The sequence below is a fragment of the Cyprinodon tularosa genome, unplaced genomic scaffold (genome assembly GCF_016077235.1).
Source record: "Cyprinodon tularosa strain WSP-4 unplaced genomic scaffold, ASM1607723v1 ctg313, whole genome shotgun sequence".
In the NCBI taxonomy this organism is placed as follows: domain Eukaryota; kingdom Metazoa; phylum Chordata; class Actinopteri; order Cyprinodontiformes; family Cyprinodontidae; genus Cyprinodon; species Cyprinodon tularosa.
This window is the reverse complement of record NW_024039023.1, coordinates 611,974-634,464: the sequence shown is the minus strand read 5'-3', so window position 1 is coordinate 634,464 and position 22,491 is coordinate 611,974. Positions and strand designations below refer to the sequence as shown.

At 37.0% G+C, this 22,491-nt stretch overlaps 1 protein-coding gene across 2 annotated transcripts in view; it reads right to left on the bottom strand.

The window, feature by feature from the left end:
• Positions 1-22,491, bottom strand: part of pde8b (phosphodiesterase 8B) — an 87,965-nt gene that overhangs the window by 9,879 nt on the left and 55,595 nt on the right. For both annotated transcript variants that reach the window (XM_038292482.1, XM_038292483.1), the window contains exons 8-21: positions 21,008-21,148; positions 20,828-20,916; positions 20,687-20,741; positions 16,866-16,917; positions 15,975-16,052; positions 15,044-15,120; positions 13,602-13,766; positions 12,374-12,419; positions 10,219-10,348; positions 9,821-10,019; positions 4,891-5,108; positions 3,400-3,538; positions 653-820; positions 366-495 (exon numbers count right to left, since the gene is read on the bottom strand). In XM_038292482.1, the coding sequence (XP_038148410.1) occupies positions 366-495; positions 653-820; positions 3,400-3,538; positions 4,891-5,108; positions 9,821-10,019; positions 10,219-10,348; positions 12,374-12,419; positions 13,602-13,766; positions 15,044-15,120; positions 15,975-16,052; positions 16,866-16,917; positions 20,687-20,741; positions 20,828-20,916; positions 21,008-21,148 (1,687 nt within the window). The remainder of the gene's footprint in view (positions 1-365; positions 496-652; positions 821-3,399; positions 3,539-4,890; positions 5,109-9,820; positions 10,020-10,218; positions 10,349-12,373; positions 12,420-13,601; positions 13,767-15,043; positions 15,121-15,974; positions 16,053-16,865; positions 16,918-20,686; positions 20,742-20,827; positions 20,917-21,007; positions 21,149-22,491) is intronic.

Below are 22,491 nucleotides of genomic sequence, written 5' to 3'. Positions count from 1 at the left end.
GTTATAATAAGATTTTTATACGACTTTCAAGAATGAAACACGGAGCACAGCACTTTAAGCACATGACAATGTGAAACAAGTCAGTGTAGCTGGAACTGAGAGAAGAGATCAGATGGTCTTCAGGGAAACAGCTGGAACAAAACCATGTTAAAAGGAGCCATGAAGCTGACTTTGTCCAGAACAAGAAGATGTTTATTTCTTGGAAAGGCATTTGGCTTGATCTCAGTCTACGAGACTGGCCAGTAAGCAGGGCTTAACCATTCATTTGGAAATATTTCAAAGAAACCACATTCCTATTAAAAAGGAAATTAAATCCCTGTAAATACAAAAAACTGGGAAAAATTAAATAAAAATGTTAATCTTACCATCCCAGGCGTCAAACATATCTGTGATGAAGTAGTCTATGAACGAGATCTGAGACTTAGGCACGCTGCAGGTGTTCCTGTCAAACACAGGCATCACCACGGGCAGCCCCTGTCGCTTCTCCTCATCCGTCTGCAGGAAAAGACAAAGCCAGCAAGAAAATAAACAGTTTCAACACAAAACTATGTGATTGGTGACACAAAACAAATGGCCGAATCTCCCTTTACAAAAACAGTTATTGTTCATGCTTTTAAAAAGCTTTGCTATGTTAGTCCAGTTTCCGCCCTACCTGGGCGAAGTATTCCTCCGAGATTCGGCCTGCCCACTCGATGCACAGCTCAAGAGGCCTGCAGGGGTTCGCCACATCAGCACACTTTATGAGCATCCTCTTTATCAGCAGACGGTTCTCTGGAGAGTTTCTAATGTTGCTCTGACCCTCGCAGTCGCTGTTCATGCTCTAATGAAAGAACAAAGATATTTTCATTACATTTTATCATTATTTTTATTTGATCATTACGATCAAGATACAAATAATAACTTAGATTAGCAAAACATAGCTAATCATCATAGCTGAACATGGACAATTTGAGAAATAAATACAATCATCCATAAGTTTGTTTTAGTAACTGCAATGCATCTTTGGCAGATTCCCCCTTCTAGCAGTTTTTTTTTGGTTTTGTTTTGTGTTTTAAACACAAAATAAAGAACCCAACGATGGAAAAATGTGGTTTAATTGTTCAAGTCAGATGAGCAACAAAATAGCTCTTGTCATCGACTCAAAAGATGCAATTTTTTCTGTTTTTTCATTCAATATCAAAATTGTTTTGGCAACGCTTTGCTGACAAGTAGAATAGCAAAATAGACTTTTTTTATTATTGTTTAGCATTGTTTTGCAATCAAATAAAGCGTGTCCAGCACGTGAGAGTATGAGAATAGTCAGCATCGCTGGAGTTGAGAGGAGACATCAGGTGGTCTTCAGGGAAACAGCTGGAACAAAAGCATGCGAGGAAGAGCCATGAAGCTGATTTTCTACAGAACAAGAAGATTGTTATTTCTTGGAAAGCCTGTTGGATTGATCTCAATCTATGAGTCTGGATAGTTACAAGCAGGCTTCTCAGACTGAAGAAATCTCTTGGAGAAGAGATAACATATTTCAACCCTTCAAGAGGAATTATGCAATTTATTCTTTTTTGATAAAGGAAAAATCTTTTATTAACACTGTTAATTTACAGCAAACGCAGCAATATTTTTGGATTACATCTTCGTATTGGATCAAGATAATATATAAATAATTACCAATTTTAAAAGGAGGGAGTGTAACTAATTTGGCTTTTGATTAGCAAAAACATGTACTAATTTTATAAATACATACATTTCAGCCAAAGAATAATTACAATACCCTATCATATGTTATTAATAATTAAAACTAAAGAAATAATGAAAACTAAAATTATGAAAACCTTTTTATTAACTGAAATAAAAATAACAAGTTGCAACCTTGTAAAAAAGGTTTGACAAAAATTATTAAAACTAACAACATTTTAAGGGAGAATGTGCTTAGTTGCTTAATGATTGTCTCTTAATCATAATGTATCTATATCAGGTTTAGTTTCCAGTTGCTATTTTCATTTTTTTACAGAAGTCAGGTCATTTGTGTTGCTGCAGTGGTCTGTCATTATTTGGGATTTTATTTCTATTATTAAGTTGTGTTTTTTTTTTTTTTCTTGCCTCGGGTATGTAGATTACATTACAAAAACGACACTGAAACAAAGCATTTTAGAAAAATAAATACAACTAAAATAGCTTGCAAATACTAAAAACGAAAAAAAAAAAATAGAATTGAAAATAAGATGTCAAAAGTAAATAAAAAGAGTAGAAAATTTGAAAACTCTTTAAACCTTGGATCCTATAGCTTAGAATGAGCTGTTTATAAATGCATGCAGAAAACTATAGTCTATAATTCATGAGAGGGCGGGGCTTAAAAACAGAAGGGGAGGTTGCAGGTTTTCTGCTGGACAGGTCAGTTAATTCACTGTAACAGTGAAGTTTATTTTGGCGTTAAGTGATAAACAGGACGGTGCAGTCAAGCAACTAGTCTGTGCCTCGGTAGAGCCGGCTAATTTATTTATTGCATACACTGGACGAGCTCCAATGCAGCAGTTATGTATCAGCCGCTTCACAGAAGTCATACCATATTTTCCATGTATTTCATCGCCTATTTTAGCTGATTAGTCAAGGTTAGTGGATGTTAATGTATTCCCTCTACTGAGAAAGAATAGACCAAAATAAAACCAGTGTCTAATAGTGAGTTCATCACGAGAGCTGCAAGCATTATATCATAAAAATATAATATAAGACAGAGTTATTGATTGTTTTGTACCTCACCACCTGATGGGACACTTGAACTCCTGCAGGATGTTGACATTGTCACAGTGTTTATATAGAAATGAGTAACTCTAATGTAATGCTTTTTAATGCCCTTAGAAATAATTTTAATGCAGCCAACAAGTAGCTATGACTCTCATATATATATATCTATAGTGAGTCATAGGTCATATATACAGAGTCATAGGATTGTCGACAGGCTGCAGCAATGTCCTGAATTCCTCGTTTTCTAGCCACTTTTGTTGAAATTTGCATTTTCCCCATTCTCTAGCTTTTTCTCCGTCTCAAGCTTCTTTTCCGAACATACGGCTTTACGATCAACCAGAAGCAGTTCCACACACGCAGAACATATTATATCTGACTAAAATAAAGCAATTTAATGCCAGGATAATCACAATTAAGAAATTGTAATGCCTATTAAGACCTTAATTTAAAACATAATAATTCTCTTTCCCATATAATCTCCTCCTGTTCAGTCAGTCTTTGCTGGTTTGTTGTCATTACGTTATCCCCTTCTGGTTGTGAGTATTCTTGGTTTTGAGTATTTTTGTGGATTTATGTTTTGGATTTTTGCGTCTATTGAACGTTTGGTTAATTCAACTTCAAGAAACCTCCTCACTGTGACAGAAAATGATATCTACTAAGACTTACACTTGTGCTGGTTTCATCAATGGCTGCCATTGGCTTGTTGATGCTGTTGACGAACTTGCTGACGTGCTCAAAGTGCCTGGTCATCTCTGTGGCGAGAACCATGTCGATGATGGCCTGTCGCAGCGTTCGGAACTGATTCCTTAAATGCAGATTAAAAGGACAAAATGAGAGATAGTTCCATCTATTATATAGCTAATTGAGAAATTATTTAGCTTTCAATTTTTCCACATTTTGCTAAGTTAAAACCCCAAAGGTGAGCGTTTTTTTTTTCTATCACTCATACTGCATCTAGGCCAGAAAGTTTAGAAATGATCTCTTTAGATGTGAACCCTTGACCCGGTCCTCCTTTTCTTCTCACCATTCATTCATAGATAGACAATGTTATTCTATTGACAGCTGAATGCTAGCATATATGTCACTTAAATAGGACCATAAAAAAAGATGATTCAACTGTTTATTTTTATTAGCATGATGAGGACATGTTTGTTATGTGCTACCAGATAATATTTCTAGCTACACTCAGCCTCAGAAGGGCCATATTAGGTGGTGCTTTATAACATAATTGAGGGGACAGCGGGACCTTAACTGTAGAGTACATGCACAAGTTTCATTATCCCAGTCAGTTGCATATATAATTTACCCTGGACTCCCTATTCAGGGGAACAGAACACATCGACTGTACAGCCAGGCCTACAATTCCCCCTAAAAACCCCCCTTTCAGAGGTGTAGACCAGTATTGGGTATTGCAGGCTAACAAAGAACCCAAAAGACTGCCCATTCCCAAAGTGAATTCAATTTCTATATTTTCTAAGCCAAAACAAAGGCTTTGTATTTGGTCCACTCTATGAAACCTCGAACTTAACACTATTTCTGACATTTTGAATTGAAAAAGCTTCTTGGATGGGAAACGAAACGTCTTCAAACGTGGAAACGAAATCCATTGGATTGTTTTATAACTTTTTTGGAATGACTATGACCTGGATGACTGAGAATCTTCACCTGCACATTCTATTGTTTGTTGGTCTTTGTTGTAAAATGTCTGAGTCTCAGAGTTCTGAGTGAAATAAAATACGTTATTATCATTTCTATGCTTTTTTTTTTCTTAAATTGTATCTTCTCATATGATGTACATTTACCTTGACTGTATAGACTGTTTTGTTAGTTTTGTTTCTTTTTGAAAGCTTGAATTGCTTGTTAGTTCTTGCTGTTAATACAAATAAATTTTCTCTCTGAAGGACAAGAAAGGATATTTGTATTCCAGTCTTCTCTAAATATACTGATGCTTTTTTCCTTACGCAGCTGTTCAGGGTTTGACTGTGAATTAAGGCTTGTAGTCTAATAAAATCCCTCAAGATTATTATTTTTTTTTTTATCATTGGTGCCAAATCCAGGATAACCAACCAATCACTGCAGTTGTTTCTTCTGGTTTAGAACTATTCCATTTATTAGAAATTACTGCAGAGCAAACCTCAGATATCAGCACCAACTGACCTGTCAATGCTTTTAAAGATGTTACTTTTGCCGTCACGGATGGTGAGCTGGAAGGCAAGGGCCGCATGGTGGCTTTCCAGCACGGCTGTGTCGTTGTAAAGGATGGCCAGTTCGCTGCCCGCGTTACACAGGAAGGAGTTGGTCCTGCCCGGGTGGTCCACGTCGTGGACTGTGGCTGCTATCAGTGCTGCCACCTCATCCAGCTGGTCAAGACTGTTCTGGAGAGATGGCAAAGATGAAACAAATGTCAGTGATGGACTGCAGAAATATATACATAACTTTATAAACATGAAAAGTCTTCCTCCATCTATGAACAGATGTCGTTTCTGGTTGGGTGGTCCTTTTTTCCAGCTTCATCAGTATAGGTTATGTGAAGGGAAATATTACCCAGAGTAATGTTGCATCTTTGACGTCTTTTTGTTGTTTTTATAAAAAAAAAAAAAAAAGGAAGCCATCTATGTTAAGAAAGGAAAAACCAACCTTAAACAGACGTAAACAGCGATAGAGTTGATTCCTTCCTACTATCATCACAATCCCCACCCCCTTACAGGGGAACAGAACACCACACTTGTTCAGCAAGGCCAACAATTCCCTCTAATGACCCTTTCAGAGACATAGACAGGTATTGGGTATTGCAGGCTAACAACGAACCCAAATGACCCCCCATTCCAAAGGGGCAGACCCGTTCGTCTGATTCAATTTGCATGTTTTCTAAGCCAAAACAAGGCTCTGTTTTTGGTCCACTCTATAAACCCTCCAACTCACACCATTTCTGACATTTTGAATCGAAAGCTTCCTGGATGGGAAGCAAAACATCTTCAAACTTAAGAAAAAGAGTACATTGGATTGTTGCAGGAAGTATTTAATTTTCTTTTACCCTCACATAGCCTACTGATATTTAAAACACAAAAAAAAAACCTTGTTAAATATGCTTTTAGGGCTAGATGGATAGATGAACTATTAGATATGAATCGGACTATTAAGGGGACAATTTCTATACTCTACATTAAAGGAAAATTCCGGTTTTTAACACTTTTAGCCCCTTTTCTGTAGTGTCCAGGATGAAATCGAATGATCGACACCAAAATTTTGACGATTGGTCCTGTCTCGGCTATTTGGCTCATGCAGAATCCCCCCCTGGCTGCTTCAGAATGGCTTGCATAGTGCATGTCAGATAATGTCCTTAAAACAACCTTAAACTTTCTTTTTTTTAAATATGCTACTCACCGAGTCGTCAACGCTGTTCAATGACGTTCAAAAACAAGTTTCGTAAAGAAAAAACGTTCCTGTAGTGTTTTATTTAGCATTTTGTAAATCCCATTGAGTTCTGTTGGAATAGTCAATATCCCTCCGCCACCGGAAACGGAAAGGGGACCTGTTTACACAGTTGTAGTCTTTTCGCAAGGCCCAAGTGTTTCTGCTTCACTCTGTGTACTCCGACGTCGAGGTGCTAACGTCTCTGTTAAACACTTTAAAAAACTCTGAAAATGGAATAAGAAAGGTGGATTCTTGAGGAGGACATATTGGACTTTGAGTTTGACGGTGGTCTGGAGTGTGCAACGCTTCAGATTCGAACGGGAAGCGGAAGTTTATAAGCGGTTGTGATGTATCGGAAAAAATAGTTCTGGGATTTACAAAATGCTAAATAAAACACTACAGGAACGGTTTTTCTTCACGAAACTTTTTTTGGAACGTCATTGAACAGCGCTGACGACCCGGTGAGTAGCATATTTTAAAAAAAGAACGTTTAAGGTTGTTTTAAGGACATTATCTGACATGCACTATGCAAGCCATTCTGAAGCAGCCAGGGGGGGATTCTACATGAGCCAAATAGCCGAGACAGGACCAATCGTCAAAATTTTGGTGTCGATCATTCGATTTCATCCTGGACACTACAGAAAAGGGGCTAAAAGTGTTAAAAACCGGAATTTTCCTTTAATATTCAAAGGATGACTTCCCCATCCCTCGACCATATAAAAAGAAAATGGGAAGAAGAACTAGGGCTAAACATCTCAAATAATGAATGGAGGTGGGCGGTAGAATACAGTCATTCTTCATCAGTGTGTGTTAGACATGGATTAACACAATTTAAACTGGTACATAGGCTTCATTTCACCAGAGACAAATTGGCGAGAATGTTTCAGGGAGCCGATCCGACTTGCCCTAGATGTAAAAAGGTGCCAGCCAACACATCCCATATGTTTTGGTCCTGCCCCAACCTCAAAGAATTCTGGATTGAAATCTTTAAAACTTTCTCATCTGTCTTCAGGAAAGATATTGAACTGGTCCCTCTGGTAGCCATTTTTGGTGTGGCACCGGGGGGGATAGAATTAACGACAGCTCAAAGGAAGGCAATGGCATTTACTTCACTGTTGGCCAGGAGATTGATTTAATTTAATTTAAAAGGCAGCACCACCAACACATAAACGATGGATAGAGGAGGTAATGGCACACCTAAAGCTAGAACATCTTCGATTTACGTCACAGGGTACCATTAAGAGATATTTCAAGATTTGGCAACCTTTTATTTCCTATTTTGAATCCGAGGTTCAATCTGCTTCAGCATAATCAGCATTTTATTTTTTTGGCTGAATTATTATCATTATGATTGTTATTCATACTTATGTTTTTGGTTTTCAATCCATGGATGTCTGGAACATGGGTTGTATGTGCGGGTGTAGTAATTGTCTTGTTGATAGTTTTTTTTTTTTTTTTGTGATGTCGTTGTGATGTAATTATGGAGTCTTTTTGTTTTGTTTTGTTTTGTACGCCCTGGATGGGGTGTTTGTTGCTTTAATATGAAAAACTAATAAAAACAATTTGATTAAATATACTTTTAGGGCTAAAAACATTGTTATTTTGCATGTTGCTTTTCAGTGAGTATTGTGTATTAAAGCATTGAAACAATCAGATCACTCATGATTACTTGTTAACTGAAATAGTCGACTACTTTGGTTGTCAAATTAAATCATTAACTGGAATATTCAGATTCTAAAACCATCAAAATTTTAACAGCCGACTGAGGGGGCTGGAAAACGCTGACACATTTAACCCTGATAGCAGATGGGGGCTGAAGGCAATGGCGTAAGTATTGGTAGGCAGAGACAGCGGTTGCTTAGGGGCCCCGTCACTGACACCTGGTAGGCTACCTATGCAATTGTAGACTAGGACGTCTCTTTGCAGATGTAATGGTCTAAAAAATTCCTCTTAAAACCACATGATAATCAAGCGACTCACTGGACCGGACAGTATTTATACCCCAACACATGCCAGATTTCAACATGATGGTGAGCCGTTTAAACACGACACCAATAGCAAAGCAGACAGTGGTACTTTTAATGACTATGTTAATAACTATGTATAGTATATTAGATGGTTGGTAAAAAATACACTCATATAATATGTTTCAAACTGCAATAAAGATCTTAAAGGAACAATGTATTTGAGTATTTTATTTTTTACACTATGACTTGGAATTATGGGTAACTCAGAGCGTAGATTAAAACAATAACCGTTACGTACAATGTGTTAGCGATGATGGATAAGGATTCGATAAGCACTTTGGATGTCTTTAACATGTGGTGGTGCGCTGTCACCAATGGTTCCATTCAAGATGCGCAGTCACTATTTTTCTGTGTGTGATGTGTGATCATATACTACTGAGAATTGCATAATTTTATCTTCTTGGCCAATTTTACTGAACTGTCGGCGTATCCTGAACCTTTATCACGTGTTGTACCTCATGGGGCCCACCCAGATAATGTTGTTTACGGGCCTATTGTTGTGTCATTACGCCATTGGCCGAAGGGGTTAATAACGAGGATTTAAGCTCTCAGACCCAAATTGTTGGTGGCAGAATTGTGCAATGTAGAACCGTTTATCAAAGAGATCTGGCCTCACTCTGGGGGGAAAGCATCACTAAGAAGGCTGTTCAGATCATAGAATTTAATTAAGGCGTTTGAGTTTAATGCCCTCAAGTCGGCATTATTACATGTTTCTAATCAAAACCAATCAATTTTCTAAATCCATTCAGTTTTTTGAACCTGAATTAACTGTCTTGTTTGTATTTCTGAACTACGTGAACTGCTGTAGCTCTGGCCAAGTCACTGAAATAAATTACCATTCATGGGATCAATAAAGTCTCTGATTCTGACTTTATCAGGCAGAAGGAATCTGGTTTGAGTTGATGAATGAATTAATGGAACTCAACCCCTCAGAGGCCAAAGAGTGGGCTGGATGTTTCCTCTTGCAGGAGAAAAACAACCAGAAACATAGCATAGACTAAGGGGATGTAAATAGAGACTACAACTAACGTTTTCCTTTCAGTGTTGGATAATGCTCTATTTAATGTTTGGGTCAAACCCACTTTGCTATGAATCTATCACCATGGATATTTTGTAGTGTCACGTCACCTACTGCTACTTGTGTTAATAGAGCCAAAATAGAGAAAATAGAGAACAGCTCTGCTTTTCTCAACCTTGTTGGGACCACAGGGAAACTAAAATCATCTGCCCGGACCATCCTCATCTGCTGCAATTTACCCAGGGAATAAATTTCAGTTCCCAGAAACTGTTCCCGCAACAAAAACACAAAACGCCAGACCTGGTGCTGGTCTCTGTGGTCTCCAAGAAGTTTAGTTTTCCGTAGAGTTTATTGTTTCCTGATAGGATGAATTCATGAGGCTAACAGAGGCCAGCCTGAGACTAGACGAAGATGGTAAATGATACTGAACTAGTGAGAGACCCTGGCAAGAAAGAAGTGTCTTAAGAATGAACATGTAGGCCTTTGGTGTCTTAAGGAAGTAAGCATTGAGTAAAGAGGCCCTTAAGGTGGTATTTGAAGCAACAGAGGTTTCTTTGAGATGAAGTCACAGGTTTGGTTTGAAGCTTTTCTTTAAAAATCAAGCTGCTCATTCACTAAAAGTCCTTACTTTGACTCTCTCCTTACGCAGGAAGTAGGCGGTAGCATGCAGGACATCTGCAGCGTGCGTGGAGTTGTGGTAGGAGTTGGAAGAGTGATAATTGGCCTCCATGAGCTGCAGCCAGGAGCGCAGCGTGGCCTCTGAGCAGTTTAGGAACTCACACACTCCAAAACTGGTAAAGATCTTTAACCCGAGATAAGTGAGCGGTCTGTAGGGGAGCAAACAACAAAGCAAACACTATTTCAGAGGGTGAAAACTGACTGCATTAGATTTCAGTTTCTTTTGTCTTATATTTAAATGGCGCAGTGATAAACAGAATATGTAAGCAGCATGTGCTTAGTCTATGAGCTTTAGGTTGCTTTGTCTAAATAAAAACTAGTTTCCTTCATGGGAAAGTATTGTTGTACCTTTTATGCGTTGCTGCCTCCAGGTCCAGGATGTTAAACTCCCAGCGCTCCTCATCGTTTAGCATCTCAGCAATTGATGGAGGAACATCGCTCAGCGTGACTGGGATGGCCAGCTGACTCTGGCTCATATCTAGAAAAGAGACAGAAAATAGGATAGTGGTAAAAAGTATCCAATATGTTTTCACATTTTACTATAAAAGTGGAAAGCTAGACTCTGGGTGGTTGTTTGACAGTGTAATAATGACTGTCCCCTTGCCTCTAGGGCATGTGCCCATGAGCAAATGCCTCCTCCCCTGAACACTAGATATTAATGACATTTTGGGAAGATTTTTTTCTTATTGGCCAGAAATATTATCCTTTCGCTGCTATTTAAACATAGCCCTGTCTCAATACTCATACAGAATTGAAGCAGGGTTTCCTCTGGACTGAGGAGCAAAGACATGTTCCTATTAACCTGCATGGATGTTAGCATGTTTTTTTTAAATTGTTTTATCAAAAATGACATTTAAAAAATTTGATCTAAAAATGTAAAATTTGAAAAATGACAGTAGCGCAGTAGGTAGCACTGCTGCCTTGCAGCAAGAAGGTTCTGGGTTCAATTCCTGCCCTCGGGTCTTTCTGCATCTGAAAGATGCTTTTTTAATGTTAATTTCTGTTTAGTATCTTTTCCCATTTCCATTCACTAAATGTTTTCTTTGTTTTGCACAAATATAAGAACAAATACATGTGTGAATACAAAGCGATTTGTTATTAAAGTTTTTAAATAAGTTTTAATATTAAAAAGGGGAAAAGATCGACCGGTGTTGTCATTTGTAATGTCTTCTTTACGATGCAGAGGTGCAGGTAGTAGGCTACCTGTTCTAATTCTCACAGTTGAAGCCTGCATACTTAGGCCCTTATCTACACGTCAGACAGGTACACACTTTTTTAAGCGGATGTAATGCGAGTACTCAGACGGAGCTTAGGTCAAAAATACATCCTGTCCAAAATCTTGCCAAAGAAAAGTTCTGAAGGTCAGCCTTGTTTCGTCTATTTCAGGGGCCTTCAATGGTTTCCAGGCCAAGGACCCCTAAAGAGGTGACGGGATAGTGCGGGGACCCCCAATTAATATATATTGTTTGAAATTGTGTTATATCCAACTGATCCTATAGTCACTATTACTTATGTTATAGAGTGACTATAGAGTAATGTAATGGAAGTAATTTGGCCCCGGGATTATTAAAGTATTTCTGATTCCTGGTTGATGGGACTGGTGTTGTGAATGAAACGGTGCCCAGCTTGAAAGAGCTCCTGTGTGACGCTGAATGTGTGCATTGATGACTGAAAGGACCCCCTGTAGAAGAACTCCGGTCTATTTGATCTGCCCTAACAGCTTAGGCATGAATAAACATCTTTATGATGACAACTTTTCTTTTTTACATTCAAACCATGTTTGAAAGTGATGAAGTCCCTTTAGTGATGTATTTTTAACAGAACCATGTCAATGTTTTTTTTTTTGTTTTTTATCCCCCCACTCAAATAGAAAGTGCTCCTAGTCTTATGCTAATAGGTTTCTTGTGTGACCTGTCCTTTCAGATCAGTGTTGAAGGTAACAGCTCAGAGAATAATCTTGTTAGTAACGTTATTCTTTTCAGCAACTGAGTAATCTAATTATTTTTTCTTCTTTCTGTAAATCATTACATTACTTATAATACAAATTTCATCAAATAAAGCCACTGTTAAAAAAGGCATTAATTTGCTGTGGGAGAGAACAGCTTTATGTTTCTCGGAGAGCGGGAGAGGTGTAATATTCTGTAATATTGAAGACCTGGACTGAATTTTAATAAATCGATTAGTAATATTTGTTAAATTCAATTGATAAATTGGAATCACATAATTACATATTATATAAACAAAGTTGAGTATTGTTTAATGTGACATTTCTCCTTTTGTGCACCCCAATACAAGAACCTCAATCCTGGTGCAGAACATAGAAATATTTGCTGAAGTATGTAACGGATTACAAAACGTGAATAGATTATGATTCTTTCACCAATAAATCTAAAATCTGTAGGATTTTAGACCTGTAAGAAAATCTGTGTCATCACTGCTGCCATGTTGTGGTCTGGTAGAGGTTTGATTTTTTCAGGTGTTTTAGTGACGTTCTGAAACTTACTTTTGCAGAAAACATATTCATTCCCAGAGAGTCTCCGGAGTCCGTCCTGAAGAGTAGAAAAAAATGAACAGCGTTACGATTACCTTTATTCTTAATCATTTCACCATCAACTTATTTTTCATCAACCTAGCACAGGCTAAATTAAAAATGCAGATGAAAAACAACGCTAGCAATCTACTTTAACACTGATGGTTTTTTAAAGCATCTGAAAGTGTCACGCTGTAGTTTTTGTTTTGGTTTCGACTATTACCGGTACTCCAAATCCATGCTTCATTATCTCCAAAGTCACTTCCAATTTTATTTTATAATTATTTCTGGTTTTATTTTAGGCAACTTCACTTCCTAAGTTCGCCTCTGCAATCCGGCTCTGCAACACCCTAATGTCATTTATCTGTTCCTCCTTTGTTTGCTACCCTATTTATTCCCTGTTCATGCAGCTTCCCTTTGCCACTCCGTACTCTCGTACAGCTTTGCTTGGTTTAAGGTTCCTTTAACTCAATTTCTAGGTCATATACCACAACATCCAATACAGCAGCCTTAGATACAGTAATGTAGCATGCAATTGGAGTAAAACTAAAACCAAAACCACAGCATGACACAAAGTAAATGAATAAAACAAACTATGATTGTATGACTCTTCAAATGTTTGATTTGGGGATTTTTTTCCCCCTTTTACCTGAACATGAACACAGTGTCCTAAATGATCTTTAATGGTTGTTGAGTGTTTAGGCAAAGACAAAAACTATTCACATTGTGTCATGTAACATGATGACCACAACCTTTAATAGAAACAATTGGATTTGGTCTAATTGTTCTGAAAAGTGTGGCACGTGTTTTTATCCAGCCCAGATATGAGTTTATTAGCTTTGCACATTTAAACAATAAAGATTTTCCACCATCTCTGTAAAACAGCTCAGGTGAGATTGCATGAGGAGCATCTTTGGTTGAATCAAGGTACTTTGACTGGATAATTTTGAATCACAGATTTTACTAAGATGTTCAAAACTTGGGATTTCGATTGATAACAAAACCCTTTTTTTAAGGCTATATGCATTTTTTCCCTTCCCCTAATAAGTATGCTCTACTCTGTGTTGCTCTGCTTCCTAAATGTTGTTGTAGTGTCATAAAAACGCAAAGAAATTCCGAAAATATAGAGATTTTAGCAAATCTCTGTATTAAATATATTGCTTTAAAAGCTAAAAAAGGAAACAAGCCGGCTGCTCCTTACACTCATAAGCCCCCCAACCAGATCATTGGTGTGAGGGTCATCCTCTTTGGAAGCAAGCTGAGGGGAGTAGAGCTCCGTGGTCCTCAGGATCTCCAGCACACGCTCCAGAGCCTCGGCTACTGTCACCGGACTGCTCTCCTGGGCTGCATTGATGATGTTTATCACCTGCGGATGCAAAGTTGAGGCACACATGTCCTTGTTACACACAATCCCACCATCTACCAAACATGCGATAACAGAGTGGTTCTTTGTGCATGGGTCATGGAGATATACATGTGATGCGCTACAAATTTCTTCTGGCGCAAAACAGAAGAGATTCAGCTATTTCTAAGTTTATAAAAGCATCATAGGACCTGTTGCAGAAAGCAAAATGAGACAATCTGATACAAGTGTGATCCTCCCTACAGCTTCATTTGGAGAAACCTCTACATATGTCCCCTTAAGACTTTTAATTTTTCTTTGGGAGGAATAAATAATTTTTAGTGTATGATCATATATATTACCTATGGGTGTTCCTTCTTTTTTTTTTTTGCATTGTTATGATACTAAAATGTAACAGAAGGGCTGTGAAAATGTATCACATCAATAATGGTTGCAGTATATAGAAAAGTGTGATACAAGAAAAAAAAAAAAAAAAAAAAAAAAAAAAAAATATATATATATATATATATATATATATATACACATACATACATACACACATATATATATACGTTTATATATATATATATATATATATATATATATATATACATATATATATATATATATATATATACATATATATATATATATATATATATATATATAAATATATATATATATATATATATATATACACACATACATACATACACACACACATATATATATACGTTTATATATATATATATATATATATATATACATACATATATATATATATATATATATCTATATATATATATATATATATAGATATATATATATAAAACAACAAATCTAAAGACAAAGTCAACTTTGTTTTTTTTTTTAGAAGCATCATGATAAATCAACATTTATTATGACAATACATTTTATACTACAATCAAATAACAATACAACCAATTTTAAATCCTGTTATAAAACTTTTTTTTCCCCCCAAAGTGATTACACAACATAAAACATAAAAAAAAAAAAAAAACTATATTTTTCTTGTGCATCTTCTTCAGTCCAACTAGGATCGAATACATATAACATCTGGTTCAGACCTATAATATATTCTATTAAGAATTGGTTAAATGTTTCATAAATTTCACCCACAATCAACATGTAAATTGCTTTTTTTTTTGCCACAGCGCTGACCACTAATCTTTGCAAAAAGTGTTAAATTTCAACTGAATAAAAATAAGAAAAAATTACTTTTTAATTAATTGCAAAAATAAATGATTTAAATCCATATGAAGGGGGTCTAAGTTGTGTACCTTGGTGATGGGGGCCTCGATTGTCATGGAATGAATCCTGGCGACAGAGGAATATCTTCGATTCTGTAAACTAGGAGCTGTAAGGAAAGAAGAAATGATTTTGAGTACAGAGTAAAATTGGTCTATGATATGTTTCTAGTACAGTTATCCCCAAACATATCAGCCTGTGATCTGAGAAAAACAAAGCAGAAAACTAAATTCATAGAATTACTTTATATTAATTTATATGTATATAGTTAATTGGTTAAATTCATTTAAAAATGTCAATGCCATTTAATAATTCAATACATTTTTTATAAATTAGTTGGAAATTTAGTTATTACTTTGTGCATTATACAACTTTATGGTATATTTAACATTTGAATCATATATTGGATATAAATAAATAAACAAATAAATAAGGTTTTTTACTACTTATTTAATGAGACATTCCCATTTACGTATTCTGGTCCTAAATATCTAAATGACTGAGAAAATCCTCTCATAACCCCCCTCACTTGGTGTTTTGTGCCCCAAGGGGTGTCCTGACCCCCACTTTGGGAGTCTGTGTTCCAGTATATGTGAACTTTGTTAAAAATGCAGACTAAAAAACAAAGATTAGAGAGTTCTGATCATAAACATTTACAAGACTATATAGGAGAGAAATAGGATGTCTGACAGAAAATGTTTTAATTAATAAGTTCAAGCAATCATGTAGACAAAGATCAAGAAGAGCTGCATGGAGAAGAGCTATCTGAAAATAGCAGCGGTGGCTGGGTAAAGGCGATTCAGTCTATAACATCTCGCATCTCTTCAGCTCCAAGTACCGACCATGACACCGAGTCACTCTCTGATGTAGCTCCAATGTTTGCTTCACACTGTGGAACCAATGCTGCTCTATTGGGTAAAACAGGCCAAAACAAACAAAAAGAAAACATTTGAGCTGACCCACCGTCACTGCCACGGGAACCGACCGATCTGGCATCGATTGAATCTTTCCTTCTGTCTCTGTGACGAAGTGAATGGCACTCTGTACAGGAAGGTAAAGAGATGACTTATTGCTTGTTTCTATCATGAAAACATTTCCATATATGTTTGTGGGATTTTAGATTATGCTGCAACTTCTATTAAGATGACTGTCCTGAAGGTCCTTTAGTTATTCATACTTTAGTTTTTCGTTTTTAGACTCCGATTTTATTTGAACTCTATAAATTCAGACTATAGTAAAAACTATTTATTTTAATCCACACACAGATTGCACAAAACAGAAACAACCACACCCATCATGTCCAGTAAATGGGTGTTTTTGTATTTATTTATTTTTTTCAAGAAACCCTCTGTTTGATAAATAAAAAAAGCTCTTTGACTTCTAGTGTGGGAAAGCACTTGCGCTTTGCTACAACTTTGGACTTTGGAAAGGCCAAGCTCTTTGCTCTGCCTTTTAGGAACCTAAATATGTAAAAACAGTCTTTCCTTTAAATGTGTGCATAAAACCTCATTTAAATGGGTTATTGGAGTCACACTAAACTGGTGTCTATCTAAAGATAGGGTTTCATTAGGTGACAAAGGATCTCTGCTTCGAAAAATATGACTCCTGAGGGAAAATAAATACGATAGTATTACAGCATTGGGAATTAATAAAGGAGTATACACATATATTATGTTTAACAACCTCAGTATTTTGGGCTTAACATACCTATTTAAAAATGATGGATAATATTTTTTAAGGTCCGAAGGAATATTTTTGCATAACTGTGTGTAAATCTGACCTTAACTTGGTGATCAGCTTGCTAAAAGGCATACTCTACATGTAGACAGTAGTTAAGACACATAAATCTGTTACCTGATTGAGAATGGTCCCCACTGCATCTATCTTCCTTGTTGGTCTTAAGGATCTGACAGAAACAGAGCAGGAGACAATTGGAGTTGAGATATGAGAGAAGTAGGTTTAATCAGGTAACATCTCCATCACAGAGCCAAAAAAAAAAAAATGTTAAAGACAACCAGATAGAAGGAAATATTCTATCTAAAACTTATCAAAAGAGATGTTTTTCATTTTCAAAATAAAGCTGCACCTTTTTAGCCTGGGTGCCAGTCCGAACTTAGTCCCGCCCACAAGGTTTGAGGTCGGGGAAGTTCGGTCTGGCTCTGCTCCATAGTAGCGCGAGTATTAAAGCCCACTGTCAGGCGATTCCAATCAAATTGTCAGGGCGGGCTTTATACGATGATGGACAGATGATCAAGAGTAACGTTATCAACCACGTGACCAAAGCGCGCTTGTGTGACAACAACAATGGCTGCCGCTGGAGAGTTTGGGTGAGTAGATTCTGCTATTAGGTCTGTTCTAGAAGATATCGACAGCAAATTAATTTTAAAAGAGGAACAGAGAAACGCGATCAAGTCTCATCTTCTTATTATAGGCGTGAAACTGCACGCTTTGATTTTTGTGGACAACAACTATGCCTCGCTTAAGATACGTCACGCACTCCGTTGCTCTTATTGGTTGTAGGTCTATCCAATTGAGTGCAGAGGCATTTTTTTTCCTGGTTCGTTCGAAACACGCCCCATAATCACAGCTCTATGGAGCAGTATCAGACTCATATTCTGACTAGAATTGAGTCGGACTACGTCAGGCTAGCACCTTTTGGTCTTAAAAATAAATTTAAAGTAAAACATTCAAACACCATTTTTTTATTTTGTTCTCCGAGGCAATTTGTAAATGACTTAAATGATAAATAAAATACAACTTTATATTTACATTTCAAAAGATGTCCCAGCTTAAGTTACCAAAAGACAAAAAGAATTTTTAATTGAAAGCCAAATCTGCCTTTTTTGACTCATGAATAAAACTGCTGATAGATCATCCAAACTGTGTTTTTAATTTCTAAGACAACTGTTTTTGGTACATCATTCAAATAATTGAAGAAAGGTATGTTTGAAATTTCATTTTCAAAAGAAAAAACTTCCAAAAATCATTTTTAGAGGCCAGATTTTTGCATTAAAATGCATCAGAAGAAATATTTCTTTAATGCAAGTCAAAGCTCCATTATTTTACCTCAATTTATAAATAAAAAATGCTTAAAATTCAGTTTTATTAAGATACCAGGAAAAAGTGACCAAAAATCATCTATAAATTTTAATGTCTAACAGAATTTTTTTAAGTCAAAGCTGCAAATAATGACTCATAAATTAAATGCTAATAAATCAATATGAAAAAGTGCTCCATAAATCTATTTGATTCAATTCCCAGAAGCGCTGGAGAGAGACGTAGTTTGACGTAGTTTATTTTATTTGTAAAAATGCTCCTTCATTTTGAAAATAAAAAAGCATTTCTTTTAAACAATTTCATAAAAAAATTGGGACTAATTTGCTTCCACAGACCCCATAAAGGCAATACTCCATGCAGCACAACCCCCGGCCCGAGTTAGCTAAATAGAAGAAGGAATTTGCAGTCAAATCAGGTCAGAAACGTATTAAATAGATGTAACCGCAGTGCTCATAATGATGCCGATCTGCTCATGGTTTGATTAGGATAATTCTTCTGATCTGTCTCCAACAGTTCCAGCTACTCAGCGATTTTCTTCTTCGTCCTTCCGCTACTGAGAGCGCTTTATTTTGTTTGCTGCTTCTGATGTTCAAACTTGAGGCTCACAATTGCAGGGGACAGTTTGTACGGTACGCTGTGTTTGTCACGCCAAGGTTACATAGTTATGGATGCGCAGAGCCACTAATCTGGTTATAGAAGATTTTCCTCACTCAGTCACTCTCTGTACCTTTGCATAGCGCTGACAAATAAACATGCAGAGATATGTAATAGTCACTGTGTATCTCAAAAGATTGTGTACAGGATATAGATTGACTTTTAGGTGTAAAAAATGTGGCTATTGAGAGCTAAAAGTGAATATTATAATACAAGGTATAGGAAGGAGGGAAATAGAAACTATCTTCTTTCAAAGGTTTACAATTCAAGAACAGGATCAGTCGCTACCATGTCCAAGCAGTTTCATTCCCCCAGAAGCTGTTATGGTTGGATTTTCAGCTTTGACAGCAGCTGACTCACCTTGTGTCCAAAGCATGAAACAGAACAATGAGCTAAAGCGGCTTTCTGTGCAGCACCTCCTGATATAAAAATAGCTTTGGCACCTGCCTTCTAGCCTTGGTAGGCGTTAGAGGGAGATCCTAGTGCTAAGCTGCGGCTTAGCATGCTATGACGGTATTGGCCTGGAACTCGGCTGAGAGCAGCAACACGTCTGCTTCCTGCTAAATGCACAGTGCCCTGCAGTCCTGCCACCATGTCGGGCCATGTCCCCAACAAGTTCATTTATTCCAACCTCAAACTTTTTCAGTGTAGTCCTGTGATAAACAATTGGTCCTGCTTTAGTTTTCTTGATTATCTTTCATAATGTTTTTAGATAAAATACATCCTGAGGGAACAGAAAAGACACTTTTAATAAGTATTTGTGATAACTAGCGTTAAGTCTTTAATATCAGTGTATTTTTTACAATCAGAACTGGATTTCCCAGTGTCCTTTTGACAACATAGGAAAGCTTGTCTAAGCCCGATTTTCTGGTACAGAGCAGAATCCACGGTACTATTTACTGTGACCAGTTCTCTAGGTCATAAAGCAACAATGCATCCCCAACGTCAACATGCTACTACTACTACCGTGCTGAACAATAGTTAAGGTGTTCTTTTGGTGAAACGCAAATACCAGCAATCTGGCACAAACTTCCCATAAATCTCCGCTTTTGTCTTGGTCAATTTATACAGTTTTTTCCAATGATCACTGACCAGACCTTTAAAAAGGCATTCAGATACCTTAGATGTTGCTTGTGTTGTGAATGGAAGACTTGTTTTATGTTTTCACACTTTGTGGATAAATGCTCTCATTGTTGTTAACTGGAGCCCACAAAACTTTCGAAAATACTCAGTTGCCCTTCTCAAGATCACACATCAGAGACTTTGTTCTCTGACATCTCTTCTTGATTTTTTTTTTTAGATTAGAGGTTGATGTTGTCATGATCTGCCCTGATAGCTGATCTAATTGCTCACTTCATTCACCTGCCAAACCCTCGCCGCTCACCATTATCATTAATCTTATCCACCTGCTCCTTCTGCTTTACATAAGGTTACATAAGGCCCTGTTCCTGTTTTGGGTCAGTGGAGGGGGCCAGTTTAAAGTACCGCAGTTCTCCTGGTACCATGTCTTGTCTCTGCCTCTGAACTGCTGAGCCCGCCTGTGTCCATCTGAGCATGTCTGCCTGAGCTCATGGAGCTCTGATTCTTCTTCTCGGGGGATTCCTGGAACCCCGGATCTGTCTTTTCCTGTTTGGATCGGAGCCCCTGAACGGGTTACGGACTCCTGGATCTCAGAATCTTCCAGTTCTGGACTTTTTCCCTGACTTGGCACGGACTCCTGCCTGTTCACTGGGGCTGCTGCATCGGGAAGGCTCCGGGCGGCTTCTGCCGCATCTCATTGGCATTCCATCTGCTGTTTCTCAGATCCAGCCTTACTTGGAGGATGGACTGAACTGTTAAACAATAGTTAAGTGACTGACTTTGATAATCATCTTCCATCAGATTATCATGGTCACTTACCAGTATTTCTCCCTATAAGACTGTTTAGAAACCAACAGACAACTGAAGAAAAAACAATTATTCACCTGATTATTGTTGTCGGTGTGAGCTCGCTTGATGGCAACGAAATGTCGTATTTTTCTGTTGGAAGAAGGATAGGAATAGCTCAGAGATCTTTGAATTTAATTTAAGCTACAGAAGCTATATATGGCGTAAATGAAGCTTACCCTCCTTGGCCAATGACAGGTAGTATCTTCACTTGTTGTGGAATGCTGTCGCCTGACTTCTTCCTGGCAAAGTAAATGCCCTGCCATTCCTTTAGACACAATAGAGACATCAGGCTGATGAAAACCACCCCGACTTGGAAAGAAAAACCGACTCTGGCTGAAAATGACTGAAAAACTCACTTTGCCTTTTTTGATGCAAGTGTTGATTGTATCAAGCAGATCGGCTCTGTTCTTGTCGCTCTTGGGAAGTTCAGTCAGCTCCTTCCCAATCAGCTCCCCCCTGTGGTATCCCATCATCCTCTCAAAGGCTGGGTTCACATACTGGATCACAACAACAGGAAGATTCCAGTCATCAGACTGATTGATATATTGCTACTTTCCTGTTAATATCTGTTTGATCAATAGTTGTTAATAGCAATCCAAAATGAAACCTGGACAAATTAAAATCGAACACCAAACTACAGTAAAACAAAATCATGTACAAGGACTGAAAATTCTTGGTATTTCTTGGAAAAGAAGGACAAACCCCCTTATAAATGGCTAATAAAGAGAAAACAAAACAGACACTTAAACTGTTACCAGTTAATCACCATTAAAAGTAGTTATTTTAGAAATGAAAAGTTCATCAATAATAAGTAAACGATTATTCATACAATAACATTTTATGATAAAAGACCCCTTAAAAGTGATCAGTAATATTAGGCCATATACTAATTCAACTCTAAGCACCTAATGAAGCCAGTAATAAATATCATTATTGATAATTTATTACAATATAAAACTATTGTTAATTAAAGATAAGCATATCTATTGGTGAATCTTCATAATATAAGTAATTTCTAACTTTCTAACAGAATAATAATAAATAATTATGTTTTTTTAATAAATATGAATTTATTAAGGGATAGGAGCTTTAAATGGTTGTTAAGTTAGTATCAATGGTAACGAGTTGTCCAATAATATGCCTGTGCAGAATTAGAAAAACTGACCGAAAGTTCAGTTAACTCCGCTTTAAGTTTATTTTATGATATGTGAAATAATGATTAGCCAATCAACTATGAATAAATCAATAAAATGCTTCTCAGTTAATGAGAGGAGAGCTAAAATATGCTCAATAGGATTTAGGTCCAGACTCATAGAAGGCCCCTTTAGAATAGTCCGAAGTTTCCCTTTTAGCCATTCTTGGCTGTTTTTATCTGTGTCTTTTGGGTCATTATCCTGTTGACCTGTGACAGAGACCAAGCTGTCTGACACTGAGCAGCACATTTCTCTCTACAAACCCCTGATATTCTGGAGATTTCAAAGCAGTCCCAGAAATTAACAGAATCTCCTCCATGTTTCACAACAGGGACAAAGCTCTCCTGTTGATACGCTTCATTTTTCCAACTGTGAACATAAAGCTGATGTTCCTTGGCATAAAGTTAATTTTTTGTCTCCTCTGTCCATAGGACATTCTACCAGAGGCTTCATGGCTTGTTAACGTGTGGTTTGACAAATCCCAGTCTGTTTTTTATGATTTGTTTTAACAACGGTGTCCTTCTAGGTAATCTCTGATTGAGTCAGTTATGGCTGAAACAACAACAGATGGTATGACCTAACACTAATGTTCCTTGAGTTCATCTTTAATCTCTTTAGAAGTTTTTCAGAGCTCTTTTGTTTCTATT